Consider the following 19,144-nt stretch of genomic DNA (forward strand, 5'->3'; position numbering starts at 1 on the left):
CCAGTTACTCTGTGCTGATAACAAGCAGGGATGACTTTTATAACTGGAATGCATGGGGGTTCTGTTGAGTTAGCACACATTGACCTGCTGTCAGACATCACCATAAGATATATAAAGGGAGATACAACTGTACTCAGTGATTAAGTCACCAAAACCCACCAAAAGTGAATGTAGCCAGCTTTAACTATGCCGACACAGCTAATACTCCCTAATCAAAATTAGGAAACCAGGCTCTCTTGCAGCCTTACAATGCATTCCTTACTAGGGTAACAACAACAGAAAAGTCCTGTGCTGCAACTGGACTTCACTCATAAGCAAAGCCCAAAAAAGCACAGCCCAGCAGCACCACCTGAAACGTGACTATCCCAGCAGCAGAAATAACATCATCACATTATAAGGAGCATAATAATAATCCATGACATAGGGACTAGTGAAATCTTTAATTCTATGTGTTTGAAACGATGCTTATCCCTCAGTATCATAAAAATCTTGGAAGTGGCTGGGGCCTGAAAGCAGGCAAAACTTCAGCAGCCATGGTGGCTACTGCTGGGGTCTCTGGGGCCACGGAGGCCAGGCTAGGAGGCCTGCTCCTCTGCCAACCCCAGTCTGCAGCAGTCTGCAGACAGACTTCATGCAATGAGTTTTGTGAAGCTACTTCCACTTCCATCTGTCAGATCATGATTTTTTCTCAATTACACTGACTCAGCCCACTGTAACAGTTCTGTTCTCAGGTGTGTATGTGTATCTAAGAGAATAGATTTTAGATTAGAAAACTGACCTTTCTTACTCAAGATGTTGCTGTGCATTCAGCACTCCTATTAAAACATCTGCAGTAGATGTCATTTATACTCAATGCTGAAGTACTACAGCCATAAAAAATCAGCACCGGGCTAGCCAACGGTGATGTAAGTCACAGACACTTCACAGCTTTAACGTGCTAATGTGCAAATGAAGAAATCTCCTTGCAGCAATAATTGCCAGTGAAATCAGGGATCAAGTAAATGCATAGAAAAAGCACTGCTTAACTATTAGAAGTCTGAAATTGGAGCTACCTTTATATTTAAGCACCTGGGTAAAAATACAGTTTGCAAATAAATGAATATACATAAATAGCAAGGATAGAGTCATTGAATCACAGAGCTTTGCTGTCAAATCATCTTGAAAGCCCAGAAATATAAGCATTGCTAAGAAATATATTTCGGAAATCTAACAGAGTTCAGAAAACAATAAAACTGGTTTACCCCAAGAATAAACTCTTCAAGGTTGGTTTAACGTTGGCTGAATCAAGCACTGAAGGACTCTTTTAGGAATTTCAGGTATACATGTTTTGAAGTACTATGATGCTAAATGAGATTAACTTTTTGAATTGAAAGTTCATAGGTCATTAAGTTTTAATGCATACTTAGACAATCTAATACTGTATAGAAGAATATTCTGTTTAGAAATAGTTGCAAATAGCCAGTCAACTTACACACTAGTGCACGATATGGTTCATTTGCTCCTGAACACATCACATTTTTCAGAAAAAAAATAAGATTTTTCTTTCTCACGGGTGTCAGTGTTGGTATGTTTAGACGCACCAAAGACTGTTGAAGTATTTACAAAATAAGATGCTATGCAGTGTCTTATGAGAACAAAGAACTGAAACCCATGGTTTCAAATTGAAGTCAAACTTTCCCTGACCATGCAACCTCACGTACGCCTCATGATCTCTGAGCTACAGCTGTATTGGGCCAGAGAACTCAAAGGAGTCATCTGAAGATGAGCTGGACTTGATAAGAAGCAGTTTAATGGAGAACATAGTTTCATTCATGAGATGTTTTGGATTTCCCCCCCCCCCCCCTCTTTTTTTCTTAAACATTGCAGTTTCAGAGGTACCCTCTAACAAATATAACATATGACATGAAAGACGATCAGCATTAGAAAGAAGAAAAGACAGCAGCAGTTGTCAATGGAAACATTGCAAAAACTCACATCAGCAACTCAGTGGCAAGGGAATATTATGCAGGCATCCTGAGAAAAGAAGAGCAGGCCATACTAGCAAAGCAGAAAAATAACTACCCAGAGCACTTATTTACCAGCATCAGGACACAGGATGTAATTGAGAAGATAAATTTTCCATCCTGGTCTGCCCTTTAACCTTATTCATAGCTAGCAGGGCAAGCAAAAGAAAATAAATTTTACTCTTTACAGTTTCTGCACTGCAATATGATATACCTCGCACATGGGTGCATTAACACACATTTCATATCTTGGAGCTGGGAGGAGAAAATGCAGAGTCATGTCTCTAACAAGTGCTAACCAAAAGCTTTCTTGCTCTTGCCTACATCATCAATCACACACCACAAAATCCTGGGACAAAATCCACCCTGAGACACAGCTGTGTAAATCCTGCTGTGTCCTATGGCAACTGGGAAAGGTACTTGAGGGGAGAATTTGGCCGATGAGCAATTGTTTTGTGATCTGAATATGGGATTCACAGCCACCAACCTTTCAGAAATACTTAAAGCTTGTCAGTGCCTTGATGAACTGCTGCTGCTTAGAGCTAGACGACAGTCCAGGACTACTGTCTAGGCAGGATTTCTTATAAATGATGGGCAATCATAAAAGGACCTGGGTAGGCAGAAAAGAATGTACCATCACTGGTCAATATTTGGAAAAAAAACTATATATATATATAGTTTTAAACTGTTCTATGACAAGAAAATAGCAGGAGGAATAGCAACAGAGCCTGGACCTCTAGTCTTCGTCATTAAACCACAGCACTTACAAGTATGTCAATTTGTCCATCGTGGCTTTACAGAGAGAGATACAGTTCCTCCGTTTTACAGGGGAAAAAAAATAAATGTGTTGATGCACAGAAAGTTGACTGATAGCTGAACTTACTGAACTCTTCAGTCCTGTGCACCCTTGGAGGTGCATTTCAAGGCAGGCTTATGTCAAGCCCACCCTCAAGAGGCAGAAGGTTTTTCAAACCAGAGATTCTTGGACAGAAGAAAAATGTGTTGCAGTTAGTTTGGACCCTCCCAAACCTGCCTGAGGAGCTCCTTGTATTTGATATAGGGCCCAGGCACAGAGATATCCATTTATCTCCAGCAGCTGTATCACTGATGGGAAGGTGGTGCTGAGAAGAGCCCTGCTGTCCCCTCCCAGAACTGGGCAGCTTTCTGATGGGGCTCCCCTTTCACCCTTGCGTCTCAGAGACAGCAAAGACCCATTTACATAACGTGTCATTCCAGACCTTGAGAAGCACCCTCTGCTCTCGCAGCCCTCCACACCACCAGTGGCAATCAGTCTAAATTCAGACCCTCTCCCTGACACAATTTATATGGCACACCAAACTGTGCAGTTCTTTTGCCATCCTGAAGTCCAAAAGATGTTCGACCTAATGAATGCCATAAAGCTGATCTCATAAAAAGTGAATCACGCACACCACGGCTCCTGGCATTTGTTTAAAAAAATGTTTTAGATACTGGCCATATGCCATTACGTTGCTTGAAACATTTCAGAGAATTTGTTTTTTCCTGAGATGAGGAATTTTGATGGCATTTTGAGAACTATTTTTCTTTCCATAGTAAATTGCACATTGCCAATCTATTAATGCACTAGATCACTTGCTGTGATCAAACTATAAATAATGTTCTGATATCCTTAGCCATTTGCCATATCCTTTGTTTCTCCTTATTTTTCTTTCCCAAACATATGGCTCCATAGTACAAGCCATCTTGACTGGTGGTGAAAAAAGAGACAGGATATTTCCATAAGCTTCCTTAACCTCAACAACAACAACAAAATAAATAATAATAATTAACAAATCCCATCTATGAACCAGTTTAAACAGGATCACAGCTAACTGAATGGTTTGCCAAAGCTATCTGGGTGTTCCCCCCTGCCCCAGAGACATCCTGGGATGGGCAGGGGTAGGTGTCCACAACCCGCGTGGCACAGCACCTGGATTTCCTCACCCAGGGCTCTCACACCTGAGGTGCAGGATGCTCAGAGCAGGACGCACGGAGAGCCCACAGAGGTCCTGGGATGTCCAAACGCCAGCAGCGCCTGTGCTGCATGGGCAGGTAGAGCTGGGTCCCTCTGAGGCATGTTCTCCTGTTCCAACCCAAACCCTAAAGAACTACAGTCTCTCTTTTACAAACCCTTTTGCTAAGTTTCTGTCACTTCGGCTCGCAGGGAGCTTTCTCACAGCATTTTCTTTAGAGTAAGTCATTGTTTGAGCCATCATCTGGGCTGTGCCTGCAGACTGATTACACTTCCAGATAATTAGAAAAGCTCTCTGAGCAATCTACATCCTGATAGATGACATCCAAGGTGACATCACCCTTCTATCACTTCATTAAGTCTCCTTGAGTGTAAAGCCGTCTGAATTAAAAGCTATGTTTAATAAGTGAAAACAGTCAAGTGTTGCAATTTCCTTTTCTGATAGCATTCTATGCCAAGGAGGCGGTTCATTAAAAATGCAGGGCCTCTAGCTGATGCCTCTGGGTATTCAAACTATTTGCATTTCTTTTGCATATACGTGGGCACAGGTGCTTCCTCTGGAGCAGGAAATTCTCCACACCCACCCGTGCAGATGATGGTACTGCAGAAGGGAGTGCCCATGGAGTGTGGCCACCTGCAGGCATGGCGTGGCTGTCTGCAGAGAGGCAGGGAGCCGTGGCATGAAATATTCTGCACTGCATATTTGATTTCAATAACCATTTGCAACTTACATACAAGCTGGATCATGACAATATGCACACAAAAACCCGTTTTCATGTCCCTAGCATTATTGGAGCAGCAAGAAGTAAACCAGCAAACTGTCTAAAAGCAATACCTGGCACTATTGTGCTGTTTCAAGTGATTGCATTGGACTTCCCGTGCAGTTTGATGAAGTGTCCTTGAGAGCAAATCACAGAGCCCCTCAAGGGCAGAGGCAGCTGTTCCAGGGCCTGGGCAACCACAGACGGCAGCACCTGGCTGAAGCTGCACAATTTGTCTCACACAGCATCGATCCTTCTCTTCTCTGGGGAAAAACAATCGGTTCGGCTGTTTGTTGTTCACATCCATGCTGCTTTGAAATGGCCTGCATCCCAACAGAGATTAACCCACACAACAATGCAGGTGTTCTTGGCATCAGCACAGAGTGGCAGCACTGGATCATGCCCTGAACCACGTCAAAGTCAGTCAGTTTCTAGAAATAGTGTTAATTACAACAATATGTGGCATTTAATCTTGTCTAGAAATAAGATACAGTATGCTAAATTAGTTTACATGTTTTCATCCTACATCTATCCATTCCAATTGGGGCAATATTTTCCATGCTTAAATAACTGGAAATTACATTAACTTAAAAGTCCTGGTTGTGGAAATACTTCAAAAAGTTGCAGTGTTAAAAGGTAAGCTGCCCACAGGACATGCTCTTGGAGAGGCTTTTCTTCATCGTCCAAGTGCGTCCCCATCAGCTGCTCCCTGCCACATGCAAGGGCTTGGATGAGGAGCAGGAGCCTCCCGCGCCTCCCACCAGTGCTCAGCAGCACAAGTGCTGTCAGAAACCGATGGCCTGTAGCCTAGTACCTCGCTGCATTACAAATTACCAATCAAATTTTAAAATAATGATGATCATTCATAATATTATCACATCAGTGGGACATTAAGATTCTCCTACTAGCAATATAATTCAAAGCTAATGCTTTTTCTGATGCATGATTTACTTCAGTTTGTAGAAGAGGGAAGGAAGATGTCAGGTCAGAGCATGTCACTGGCGCAATATCCAGCTATAATGTGGTGTATCAGCACAATAGGCTAAGTTACCCATTGAAAATAAATGTTTCTGCTAAATCTAAGCTGAGGGAAGGCAGAACACCATTTTATGTTCACATCAGAAAGCACAAGCTGTCACCTCCTTTTGTAAGAATAATAATGGCAGAAACAATAAAAGTAATATAAACTTTGAGAGATCACCCTGAAGATCTTTTAGTGATTTTTAGTCAAATTCCAGCCTTCAAAGGGAGATTCCAAATGCTAAATTTAAAGGCAATGTATTCCCAGTGGTAACCGCACTGCTTCTATGCACAACACTCCTACTCCCACCATGAACTGAAACCAGAAGCAGATGATATGAAATATGGAAAGTTTTCAATCAAAGTAAAACATATCCTCCTATGAACTAGTTTTCTTTGATCAAAATTCAACGCAATTATTCAATACAGCGTGGGTGGGTAAGAGAAGAGCAACCAACATCCTCTACGTGCAAAGCAGCTGCCACTGTCCTGTGGGATATCCTAGTCCCTAAATTGGAGAGACATGGATCTGAGGGATGGGCCACACAGTGGGTGAAGAATTGGCTGGATGGTGGCCTAGGGGTCTGGGACTGGTGCCATTTAACACAACTGGGGCACTTCTGGGTGCATCCCTGTTTTCTTCAGATGACTGGGTGACTCTGCAGCATCTGCAGATGCAGCAGGGAACACTTCCTAGAATTCTTCCAGGGTAGAGCTGAAAACAGTTATCCAAACTCAGCATCCCCCATCACCGTAACACATTGTCCTGATCAGAATTGAGGCACGTTACGAAATCACTCCTGCTGGTACCTGGACAGCTTTGCAACCACAAAAATAAATTCCTGAGCCTGCACAGGATCAGAAACAGAAATCTCTGGAAAATATATTTCAAATAGTGAGTAAAACCTTAAAAGGCAAAAAAACAAAGGTAAATCTGGGAGCCACCAAAAAATAACTGAGGTCAAACAAGATGCTACAAAAAGGGATGAACTGGAGCCACAAACACAGACAGTGCATCATCTCTGTTACTGAGCTGAGGCTGAAAGAAACTATTTAATCCACATTTTTTCCAGTAACATTGAGAACAAAAATCTGATGAACAATTTTATGCTACCTAAAATTAAAGTATTTCATCCTGTACTAGTAATACATTCCTACAGGTGCATTTCCCCCCAGAAGTTAGAACCAAAGGCACACCATTCCTCTGCCCCATGAGCAGAAGGTGCTTTGACATAGTTGGTGGCCACTTTGTGATCTGCAGACACATGACAAGGCACAAACTGTGCAAATATTCTCCATCTAAAGTAAACCAACACCCCCTCAAACCACCCTGCACTCAAACAGAAGTCCTTCTGGGTCCCGTGGAAAATACTTTTTCCTGCTAGATGGAAAGCCAGAAGAAGGAGGAAAGAAGAATGAAATTTTGTCTCTCTCCACCTACTCTTATCCTGCATGGCTGATGATGCTGCCGTTCTATTTTCTCTAAAACCTACAACCATTTAATCTATTTTTTCAGTGTGTCTGCAACTCAACTTCCTTGTGCTGGCCATGCCAATGCAACCCACACACCGCAGCACAAGGAGGGTGAAGTGACCGAAGTTACCTGTGCATTTACGGTCCGTGTCCTCCTTCTTCGACCCGCTGATCGTTAACTTGCAGTTGAAGTTCTCCTCCCAGTACTCGGCAAACCACACGTTCCTTCGGTTGTTCTCCAGGGTACGGGACGTGAAGTAGGCATCAAACCCTGGAGAAGGAGACAGACAAACCTCAAGCTAGGTCTTGTGTCACTACAAGTACTGCATCCTGAGGAACAACGCCTCTGTTCACACCTCCTTCGACATCCAGCACGCATTCGCAGCATTATCCACATGAGATGGCCAGGGAGAGAAAGGAAATCACTTGCACGTTTTATCTCATAATTTCCTTGCACCTTGCAAGGAAATTACTCTGCTACTAACTGAGAGTTATAAAACTAGATAAAATATATAGAGAAGAGATTAATATTTAAAAGAAAATTACAAGCAAAAAGCATGGATTAGATATATACAGATAAGAAATGAAGATAAATGATCTTGTGCAGCTGATACTTGACTGAGCTCAATACAACTGTAATTTTATAATTAACCTCTCCAGACCTCCTGAGAAGGCAGCTTCATCTCACTCAATTGGCCATTATCTGTACAACTTGCTGTTTTTGTGTTATGTATTTTTCTTCTTAATTTCCTCTCCAAAAGTAGAAACTTAAGAGCGCGAAACTTCTAAGAGGTGACTGTGAAGTGTCGGTGTTTACTGGGCACCTTGACAATGAATCAGTTGGGGTGGAGTGTGGGGAGGTTTCCTTGCTTAGCTCTCAGAGTCAGGTCATTGCTGAAGCAACACAGAGAGGAACAGAATCCCTGAGGGTTTGTTTTGTTTTGTTTTTTAAGTGCTTAGCACTTGGTATTCTCTGAAAGAAAATATTGTATAACCGTGTAGCTTCAGCTAGGTCACAGTTGTCATGTGAATCTTACGTATATTCTCTGTTTAGCACCTCAATAACTTGTCAGAAAAAAGTATTTTGCTTTGATATTTTTCATAAGTATATAGATACACACACACAATATAGATAATAATACACACACCTATATGTCCATACACGCGTTTATCTTTTTCTTTTCTTCATCTGTACATCTTTTTTTCTATATGTGTATTTTCTTTAATGAATATCCAAAGACTCATAAGCCAGGAGGAGAAAAAAAAAAAAAAAAGAGTAGAACTGTAGAACTGTACTATAACGTTATACAGTTCATTAAATACTGGTAACTCATTTGAGCTGCCATTGTGAAGGAGTTTCCTCTTTCAAGTTTTCACATTCTGTAGTTTCAAACCAAGCCAAATATTCTTTAGCAGTCCAGACAATACTTTTCAAAGACCACACTGATTTTAACAGATTTTTCCTCACAATAAAAATCCCTAAGATAAACATTTACTTTCCCAATAAGCAACAGTAATTTAGACTAAAATGAAGAGCACATCACTAATTACCTGGGGCACTGCTGCTCGATGCTGTATTTAAGCACTCTTCTATCAACCATTCTCTTTCAAAGTCGAGATAACTCCTCGGAGCCTGCAGGAATCTTTGTGCATGCAAATACTTGCAAATCAATAGGCAGATATCCCAAGTACCAGCACGACGCCAGAAACCTGGCCTTTGTACTGCAGTGAGCAGAGCTCCCCTGAGTGCACACAGGGCATGCAGAGGCATCGCTGCCCGCTCCCGGACAGCAGCGCCCGCGCTCCACGCTCTGGAGGCTCCAGCCAAGCTGAACAGCACAGCCTGCCTCAGGCTCCCAGCTGCCTGCCATCCGAGTGAAATCCTGCTTCTATCCCCCTTTTAAAATTTATTTTTATTTATTTATTATCCCAGTATGCTTTTGGTTTTGCCTGTCTGTGTGGCAAAGAAAATATTTACACGGGGACAGATAAAGCAGTGCGTGCGCACGCATCCATACACAACACCTCTTTTTCCTTTTGTAGCCAACAGAAGTCATTTTCTCTAGTACATCCAGAAGGAAGAGTAGTACATGCGTGACACAAAGTGGTTTTGGCTCATAGGGTTATCACCTTTGCATTGGAGATGATACCAGAAAAGCAGAGAACTGTTGTTCCACCCCACAGCCAGGGTACAGGCTCCTTGCAGCTGAAATCTCTGTGTAATGTTCCATGTGAAGCAAAATAATAGTGCCTCAACGTGTACAGGAGAGAAGCCTATGACCATAGCGGGAAATGAGGAAAAATAACAGGATGGTGCTCACACAAGGCCATTCTTCACTCTCAATAAACATGAAAACACCAGCACTACAGCATTTTGCAAGGGGCAGAACACAAGTAAAGGTGATGTCTGTCAGATACAGGTATAACCCCTTGTAGTCACTTCAGTCCTGTGCTACAGCAGGGATATTTAGCTCAAAATGAACATATTCCTGTTCAAGTAATGCTGTACTACAGTCTCCAGGTTTCACAGCATAACTTAGTTTCCTAAATGCTTTCATGGTATTTCTTTGTGCTACTGCCGAGTATCTTCCATTTTACATAGGATTTCAGCACTAGTTTACATACATATATATGCATGTAGGTACCATGTACACATATAGCACACAGATCAAACATCAAAGAACAGGTATGACTTACAGCACCTCTATGTCCATTGCAGTTTTGTCCATTTTATGGCAAAAATTTTTATTACTTATTCCTGGTCAACTGTACTACTCTAGCTATAGGAGCAAGGAAATTTAAGGCACGATCAAGACAAATTTCCTGCCGAAAATTTCACAGATCAGTTGAAAAGTCAACAACAGCACCCAGACCTTCCCAGCTCAGCACATAGTTGGTTCTGTAGCCTGCAGGTACTGGTGAGTAAAAACAGATATATTCTTACAGTATTGTACAGTCATTAGAGTCACTTCCCAAATCTGACAGACATTGGGCAGTAAGGGGGCTGTGCCCATTTGCTTCAGAGCTATGTCATTCTTGTAACAAGTATATTTGAATAGAAAGGAGTTTTCCTATGTCTTTCAGGTTGTCTTCAGTTTGCAATGAGCAACATCAGAGCTTTTGCATATGGAGACAGCCTAGGTTCAGCATTTTGAATGCAACCTTCCAGAACTGCAACCAGATTTCAAGTTCAGGTTACAAGACAGCTCTGAATTTTATGACGATGGTTGTTGAAGCATTCAGACTATGACAATCTGAAACCCGTACAAAAAAGATCACTATGCTGGTTGCACACTGAGATGCCCAGGAGTAAGTTATCTGACATCCCGAAAAGAGCAAATCCACTGAAGAGACAAATCTCAGAATTTACGTTTTGTCCCTTCACTTAGCTTTGCACTTTGCACTAGCATTACAGGAGAGGGTGGAAACAGAATCACCAAGCATTACAGGCAGTAAACCTTCTCCATTTCTTTTGATTTTGCAGTTAGAAGTTACAGTAAATACATATTCCACTGAAAGAGGAAAACAACAGTTCCTCACACCGCAGCCAACAATTTATCTCTCTGAAATAAATTGACTCAATCTGGCACCCCACACAATGAAATGGAGTCAGAGGAAAAACACATGGCTTCATCAAATTAGCATAGCAACCCATCCAGTATGGGATAAAAATAGACAGCATATAAACAGATGCTTTCAAACAGGAAAGAAGATTAGGAGTGGGGTCAGCCTGTCTCCTTGTGTTAGCTGGGTGTACTACTGACCCAGTCAGAATGCATAGTTTTCTAATTCTCAGTTTACTAAAAAGAAATAAAAAAAAATATTTGGAATCTTCCAGAAACAGGCTGAAGGCAGTTTGGATGTTACCTGTGTGTCATCGCCATGTCCTCAGCGGGGCTGCCTTGCCCTTAACCTTGTCCTCATAGCTCGAAACAAAAGCCTGTCAGACAGAGAGCTCACACCCTCTCTGCCCAGGTGTTTATTCTGAGGCAGGTACCTAACCTGGGACTCCCAGCCTTTAAGGAAAGCCTGTACCAAAACTTTTCTGCCATGGCTGTTCCACAGCGTTAATGAGAAATTCTTGTATGCACTGCCTCCAGAAAGGGCAACACAATTTCTGCACTTCTGAGCTAAACCACTGTGAGGAAAACATTCACGTGGATGAGTCAAGATCTACGAGAACTTCCTAAATTTTCTTTTTGGTACCTGCCAGCCAAACCTCTTTTCCTGTAAACCTACTTGTATTAGTTTTACTCCTAATTAAATGGGCATTTTTAAGGGGATATTCCATCGTAAGATCTGCAATATATATAGTTCAGGAAGAGAAATAATATACCTTACCTATGTGCCAAAGTAAGTGACCTCTGGGAGAAGTGCTCTACAGCTTAATAAGATAAAATCAATGTGTCTTGATAAAACTGTAATAGAATTCCATAAGAATTACTCCAAACCTTTACAGATTTAATAACAAATAATAACATTCTCATTGATTTTTTAATGATCCCACCCCATTCTCAAGACGGGAGACAGATCCCTATTAGAGAGTCAACATTTTTTTATCATTATTTTCTATTGAACGAGCCAAGCAGGCAAATGACTGACAGAGGGATGAAGTTAAGCAGCAGGCCAGATTTCTGTTAATTCCTTACTGGGAGGAACACCAGACACCCATTTCTGATCCTGGCACAGCTGGCTGCAGCACAGGTCAGAGTGCTGCTGCCACAACCTGAGCAGGGCCTCCAGAGGGCATCACACAAAGTGCACGCACACGTGCACAGCCGGGTACAACAGACCAGAGGGTAAAACTACAGTGTTTAACATCATCTGGTGTAAACCTGTGCAGTGTCCAGTAGATGAGATTTCCTCCATTCATTTACAGGTTGGTACAGAATGCTCACTGGAATCCCTCTGCTCCTGGATTTTTATTTATTTATTTATTTATTTTATTTTTAATCCTGACATCATTCACAAGAAAGCTATCAAAGTTATTATTGCTATCTGAAATAAACTGTCCAACACACCACACTCACTGCTCTGTGCCTTGAGACAGCAATCACTGCCATTTCTTTTTTTTTCCCACTGTTATATTTTTGGAAGGGTAATTGTGCTAGATACACTTTAATAAAATTTTTAAGAAACCTAATTGAAAAAAATAATCTTCTAAGAGGAAATAGGATAATTTGAAAATCTTACTATTTATACACTTTCCATTGGATACATGTCTAATAAGTAAGCAAAACCCAAGTATTCAGTTCTCAGAAGACATTGCTGATCATTTACCGGGGTGGCAATATTGCTGCCTTGCAACCAACCTTGTCATGGATTATAATTAAACATCACAAATCCCATGATGAGTTTCATGACTCACATTTCTATTAACGAACAGTCTGTGTTCATTATGATTGTATTTTGAACACTAATCATAAAGTTATGGCGGGACTAGGGAGAGAACTATGCCATGTAATTATTGTAAGATAGCACGTACGGATTTATTTACCATGAGTTTAATTAATAGCTAGGACTATTGTAACACATTCCTGCCCATCATGGCAATCAACAGCTTCTTCTGTTTAAGTATGGTGACAACTTTCACATCAACACAAAGTCTGATTTCATTTTCTTCAGCTTGCTGGATATGAACCGTTTCAAATGCCATTGGGCTGTCAAGCAATTTCTGGTGCATTTTTCCACCCAAAGATGAAGCTTCCGCTGGCCAGGGCCTCCCACGCGTGGTACCCGGCCTCCTGCAGTCCCCTGCACCCAGCGGGCCCACACACCGCCACTCCTGCCGCGTCGGAGGGATTTCTGCCTCTTATCACTCCAGCACCTCGTGCATCACTGTGCCAGCACATTTGCTCTGACTAATTACGACTGACTTTCTTCAAGCAGAAATTATAAATAATATAAATACTATACACAAACCAGAGAAGATAACAGTGCTGTCTTAGAAACTCTGCATGTTGTTGCTAATTTCTTCTCTTGCCCCCATTCCCAGCCCCAAGAGCGGATGCCTGGAAGCCTCTGAGTGCTCTGCTGGCTGTGTGGTTTATTCCAGCACCCAGCACTATGTACTATAAACACAAACAATCCCACCAGAGCCAATGGTTTAGAGTTGGAGGGACATCTTAAATGCACACTTAATTCTAGATGTTTTTTGAATTAATATAATTCAGAAACCACAAAAATTGAAAACACACAAATGCACTCTCCATAAACTTTAAGAATGGGCTCAAGCTTAACCTGTTTGAACTGAAGCCAGTAAGGCAACTTAAGTGCATAATGCTGAATACAAACTATGAGTTTGGGTTCAGAGAATTCGATGACCCAACCAAGAGAGCTGGATACTTAAATGTAAAAAGTATGAATAATCAATTTTTACTTTTGTACACGGCCAAGTATTACACTCGTGTGGCAAGATTTAGTGATTTCCCAACGTTGCCCATATATCATACTTAGGAAAATTACTTTTTCAGCAAATACCTCTAAGAGATATAGATAGTTATTTTAAGAGATTTTACAAATGAAACTAAGTCTCATTACTTTAAATCCCTGCAATTTGATTAAATCATTATTCTTACACAGAGAAAAATGATACTACCTAATGGGTTTATTTTCTACCCTGGGGGATTAATACATAAAATAATTACATGGTGAAGAAACAGTTTTTAAAAGATTTGGGCCATGGGGAGAGGGACCAGGTCTCTAGCATGAGGAATAGCTGGGGACATCCATCTGGGGAGAGAGACCTGGAGCCATGCTGGGCTCCAATGCCCCCAAATCCTGAGCCCCTCTGGGTGTTCTCCTGCTTAGTGCAGGGAGGAACCCTCAGGGCCCACGTAAGCACATAATGATCAGGACAGGAATCAGCAGCAGCACATCAGTGACCAAACCCAGAAGTTACCATGGGAAGACAGGGGGCTCATCCCACAGCCAGCTGGAACTAGGCTCCGCACATCAAGTTTTATCTGGGTGTTTTTTTCTGTGCTGTTCATGGCTAGTAATCCAATATGAAAACAGCAGCACAGCATGCAGTCCTTCTGAGGAAATGATCCAACCTCCCCAGCAGTTCTCAGAAACGCTCCCCAGGTCCTCCAGGACGAGGGCACCGCTACAGAAGGCAGGCGGCACCGTGCCGAGGAGCTGGCGATGCTGAGAGCCGCGGCTTTTTCTCGACTGGAAAATGAGGCTTGCTAACTTGTGGCTGCTTTTTACACCAAGAAACCCCAAGTGATTTATTTCTAACATTAATCTCTCATCTCTCCTTCCATCTGATGTTACTACGTGCTGCCCATTTTCTGCCTGAAAGCATAATGCTCAGCTTCCCTGGCAGAGATGGCTGAGGGAATTATACGTGCTTTGGAGGCTAAACCAGGCTCCGGGACGAATGATGCAGTTTTCCACGGTCAGCTGCATTTAGGGGCAGGGGAGAGAAAGACAGGATCACAGATGAGGCACTCATGGTGGGGACTGCACCAGGCACATACCTGAGAGGGCAGCAGGGAGAGGTGCCCCCTCCACAGCAGTCCTGCTCACCCCTACCATGAAGGGGAAGGCATGGACAAAACCAAACAGCTCCCTAGGACAAGATGGAAATGGGGGATCCAATGCTGGACTGGCTCCAGTGAAACCAGTAGCGGCCAAATGTGGTTTCCAATATCACCAAAAGGGACTGCTGGGCTGGCTGCTTTGGGGGAGATCCACGATGGCAACGCATGATTGGCATGAAGGCAGCCGATATTATTCCCAAATAAGCCTTCTATGCCACTGCTCCGTGCCACATCACTGGTATATGCTGTGAAGCACTGCTTTCATGCACCAGCAATGATTGTGAGAGCAGTTGAGCCATTGGTGGCTGTAATGTAATAAGGAAAGTCATAAAATCAGTGTTTGACCTACCACATTTCTCTTGTGCCTGAAGTGTTTTCATTCTCAGCCCACGTGGTCTGTGAGCAAATACAACATATTGACCTAATTTCATGAGCAGTTTTCATTAGTTTATGATATTTGTATTCTTTTCTATTTTGTCCAAAGCATGTCCACACCAATGATGGCCAGCTACACAAATTTTATTTACCCAGATAGTAAATCATCACTTTCTATGGTTACTGATGCCAAGTGAGTTGAAAGCAGCTACTCAATTTTCTGATTTCTTTAGCCTTCAAGCCAAAGTAGTTTAATTTACCAACATTAAATCTGGACTAAAAGCATTAGACATGGAATGATAAGATCAATTTTTAAGGCAGCCAGTCTTTTTTTCAGATTTTATTACATTGCCCAAGATATATACTATGTACTATTATGGAACTGTTGAGTTTACAGATATTTTCTTGACTTCCTCAATAAAAGAACATAGCATAGTGAATTTTTTAACTTCCTTCATGACAAAAATGCTTTGCATTTGCTTTATTTTTTAATACTTCCTGGTAGAAACAGTGAAAAGGGGTATTTTAGTTAATGTCATGTTTGACATCTTTTTTTTATACATTATACATACGTCATGGATAAAGGAAATTCAGCTTGCCATCCTTAGGGCAAAGCCAGGGGCTTAAGCTATAATGTTTCTATTATGGAAATAGATATCTATTGGCTAAGTATCATTGCTATCACTTTTATAAAATTATACAGCTGCCATGACAATGAGATCATGACCCAGGTGGTGTCTAGACATCACTATAGTAGGAAGGTTAATACACAAGTATATTATTATTCATTATTCCACAGTTTGTGGCCTCCAGGCACTTCTTACTGTCACAGAGCTCCCATTTATATCAATATAAGAGTTAGTAGAAAATGCTAAACTTATTTCTTCTATTGTTATTTTTATTGCCATATCAGCTGAGAATGAGACTTCTCCTGTTGCAGCAGGCACTGGACACACATGCAATAAAGAGCTGATCCCCATCTCTTGCTTCCATGGTCCTCAGGATGGCACATCCCCTTACCAGAGCAGGAGACTAATATTTTTACCCAAAGGAACCACTGTTTTCTTTATAAGAAGAAAAAGACCAAATCCATGCCTCAGAGCATTAAGAGAGTTGTTACAGGACAGAAGATGAAGGCTTGTGCTCTCTTCCCCCTAATAACTGCAGGCTTGATAATGCACAAGATTTTTGTATTTTAGGCCACAGAGGGACTTTCTAAGTTGACACCCATATAAGTCACCCAGGCTGCTTTATGTACACTGTGCTCTCCTTTCAACTGAATACTCCACTTCTTATTCAAATGACTCCTGCTGCTGGAATGAATAATTCTTTTTATGAAGTGCAATGTGCAGAGTCACATATGCCCTCTCTTGCTAGTGAGGATCTGTATCTGCTGTAAAGACTATCATCAGATTCAGGCCAAACCTAACAGCTTTAAGAATACATCCAAAAGCTGAATGCCTCCCAGTAACTCACCGTATCTTGCTGCCCATTTATTGGAAATGAGATATTTGTCTTGCAAGGACCTTCTCCTGGAAGTAGTCTTTTCCTCACAGCTGAAGGTGAGTTAAAATGCCTTTTTTTTTTTTTTTTTAAATGTATCACAAGGTGATGAGTTAATAGCCACCTTCTCCTCTCACCTTCATACCCAGTCTTCTTGAAATTATCTGTTGCTTTCTGCTGCTGGAAGCTAGATCAGCTTTTGCATTGATCTCCTCTGGCAACAGCAGGACTCCAGTGGAGTGAAACAGGGGCTGAGCCAGGGCACGGAGCAAATCAGGGGCAAGTCCGGCCACGGGAGAGAAAGCAGATCCTATTCTCCTAGTAGGAATAGTTACCCCTAAAGTCTAAGCTGTTATTTCAATTTGTCATTTGCAATTAAGTGCCTAAGTAAACTCCCTTGCCTGCACTGATGTGTTCTTCCCAGCACTTTTCTGGGTTCCTCCTTCCCACCCTTTCCCCCAAATGTGAGAAGCCGCTCTGCAGACAGCCCATTTCATTTTAATAATGTAGAGTGGTGAAATCAGAGAGATACAGAAGGTCTAAATGCAGAACATGTGAGAGTGCTTTTCTCCCCTTTGATAGCAGCAGCAGACAAAATGCACAGCGCATATCCTTAAAAGCATTTAAACTCAAGTCGTCTGCTTGCATAATTTAAAATATGGATAAAAATACACGTATCCCTCCACATTGTGATGCAGCAGCCAGAGTAACCCTTAAACGCAACCAGCAGGTTAAAACTAATGACAAGACGTGAAACCCAGCAAACAAAATGGGATCAAACACACAGCCCGTCCTCTCCTGCCCATGGTGAGGCACAAGTGGTGCTGACAGGGCTGAGGTGCCCCCAGCATGGCCAGGTCTATGCTGAGGTGAGGCTTTGCCCCTTGCTTCCTGGTTGTCAGACATTGTTCACCTGCCCTGCCTGCAGTTCCTCCAGCATGCAGGGTCTGCTCTCGGTGTTTATGCGTGTGTAGCTGGTGTCATCGTATCCACAGGGACAGCCACCCCACATGCAAACATATCCGTGTGTCCTCAAACACGCGTGCACACAGAGCTGTACTCACACACAAACCAGACACTGAGGGCTGCTTTGTTTAAAAAAATAAAAATCTGTTGACATGGTAACACTGGTTGGGGGAAAGTAACAGCATTCCTTCAAATTGCTGTTTAACACGATACATTTTCCTGCAGAAACACCATTTCCACAGCATACATGGCAGCATTTGCAAGTGCGAGCAGCCCCAGCGGCGCTCATCTATGCAGAGCAGCCAAGAGACTGAGAACAACTGGCTGTAAGTAGCCAGCAGGTCTTGTTTTAAACTACTATAGACACTAGCAGTCTTATTTTCAAGTTCCCCTTGAGATAATAACCCCCCCAAAAATATTCCTTGACATCTCCACTATGTACTCCCCCCCCCCCCCTTTTTTTTTTTGAAGTCTTCAGAAAGAAAAAAAATATATATTTGCTTTCTTTATTTTTGAAAAATGACTTAATCATAGGAAGGTTTTAATACTGCTGTGCAGCTAGAGCACACCAAGACGGGAGACAGCAGTGCAACAACTACTCCTTCCCTCTCCCCAGCCCCCTCAGCTGATATTGCTAACACCGTTCCAGCACTCACTCCAGCTGTGCGCATTAGTCATGTCAAACTACAAGGTGCTATCAAAACCAAGCGCTCAGCCTGACATGTACAAAGACAAAAAAAAGCAATTCAGGTTTCTGCAGCCCGGAGACTTGGTGTGATCACGCAGCCCAGCCTCGCCACCCTCGAGACCACGCAGACCCACACAGAAACAACTGCATTGCCCCCAGTCACTGGTAATTGAGACACCGCACGCATTTCAGGGAAAAGAGAAAGACTTTCCACTTTGATTTAAATATTCCAGGAGCAGAACATCCTCTAGGCACCTGCTCCTCATCCTTTGATCACCTCTGCTGCTTTTCCCCCTCCTCTCCCTTCCACGGGGCTACACACAGACCTCCTGCAAAGACACATCCAACAGAAACTCCTCTGGCTGGCACAGGGTCACCAAAGGCCCTCGTCCTTCAGTGAGGAGCACCAGCGAGAGCAGAGCTGCTGGACACGGGCACAGCCTGCAGCCAGGGGATCCCTGCCAAGCACACAGGCTGCAGGACCTGTCCCAGCAGAAACGCCTTGGCAGAGATAAAGAAGGCAGCCTGAACATAAGGAAACTTTTAAATGGCTCTCGAGTTGCAAGATAATTTGTATTCCCCTCTCTTCATACCAACACATTAACCAAATACATTATTTCCATAATGAGGAGATGAACATCTGTGTGGCTTCCCAAAATTTCAAGTGGCAATACTTGAGACAAGTATTCTCTCCTTGGGGATTGACACATCAGCATTTGTAAATCATTGCCAAAGCCAAAAACATCATCTGAATTCCAGGGAGATTGAGTTCAGGTGTGATTTAGATTTTTTTATTTTTATTCTTAAAAGCACACCAA

General features: G+C 42.4%; 1 protein-coding gene across 2 annotated transcripts in view; it reads right to left on the reverse strand.

The window, feature by feature from the left end:
* Nucleotides 1–19,144, reverse strand: part of GRM7 (glutamate metabotropic receptor 7) — a gene marked incomplete at its 3' end in the record, with an annotated part of 262,405 nt that overhangs the window by 87,715 nt on the left and 155,546 nt on the right. For both annotated transcript variants that reach the window (XM_082767793.1, XM_082767792.1), the window contains exon 5: nt 7,378–7,518. In XM_082767793.1, coding sequence (XP_082623919.1) covers nt 7,378–7,518 — 141 coding nt within the window. The remainder of the gene's footprint in view (nt 1–7,377; nt 7,519–19,144) is intronic.

The sequence above is a fragment of the Aythya marila genome (genome assembly GCF_965140915.1).
Source record: "Aythya marila genome assembly, chromosome: 10".
NCBI lineage: Eukaryota > Metazoa > Chordata > Aves > Anseriformes > Anatidae > Aythya > Aythya marila.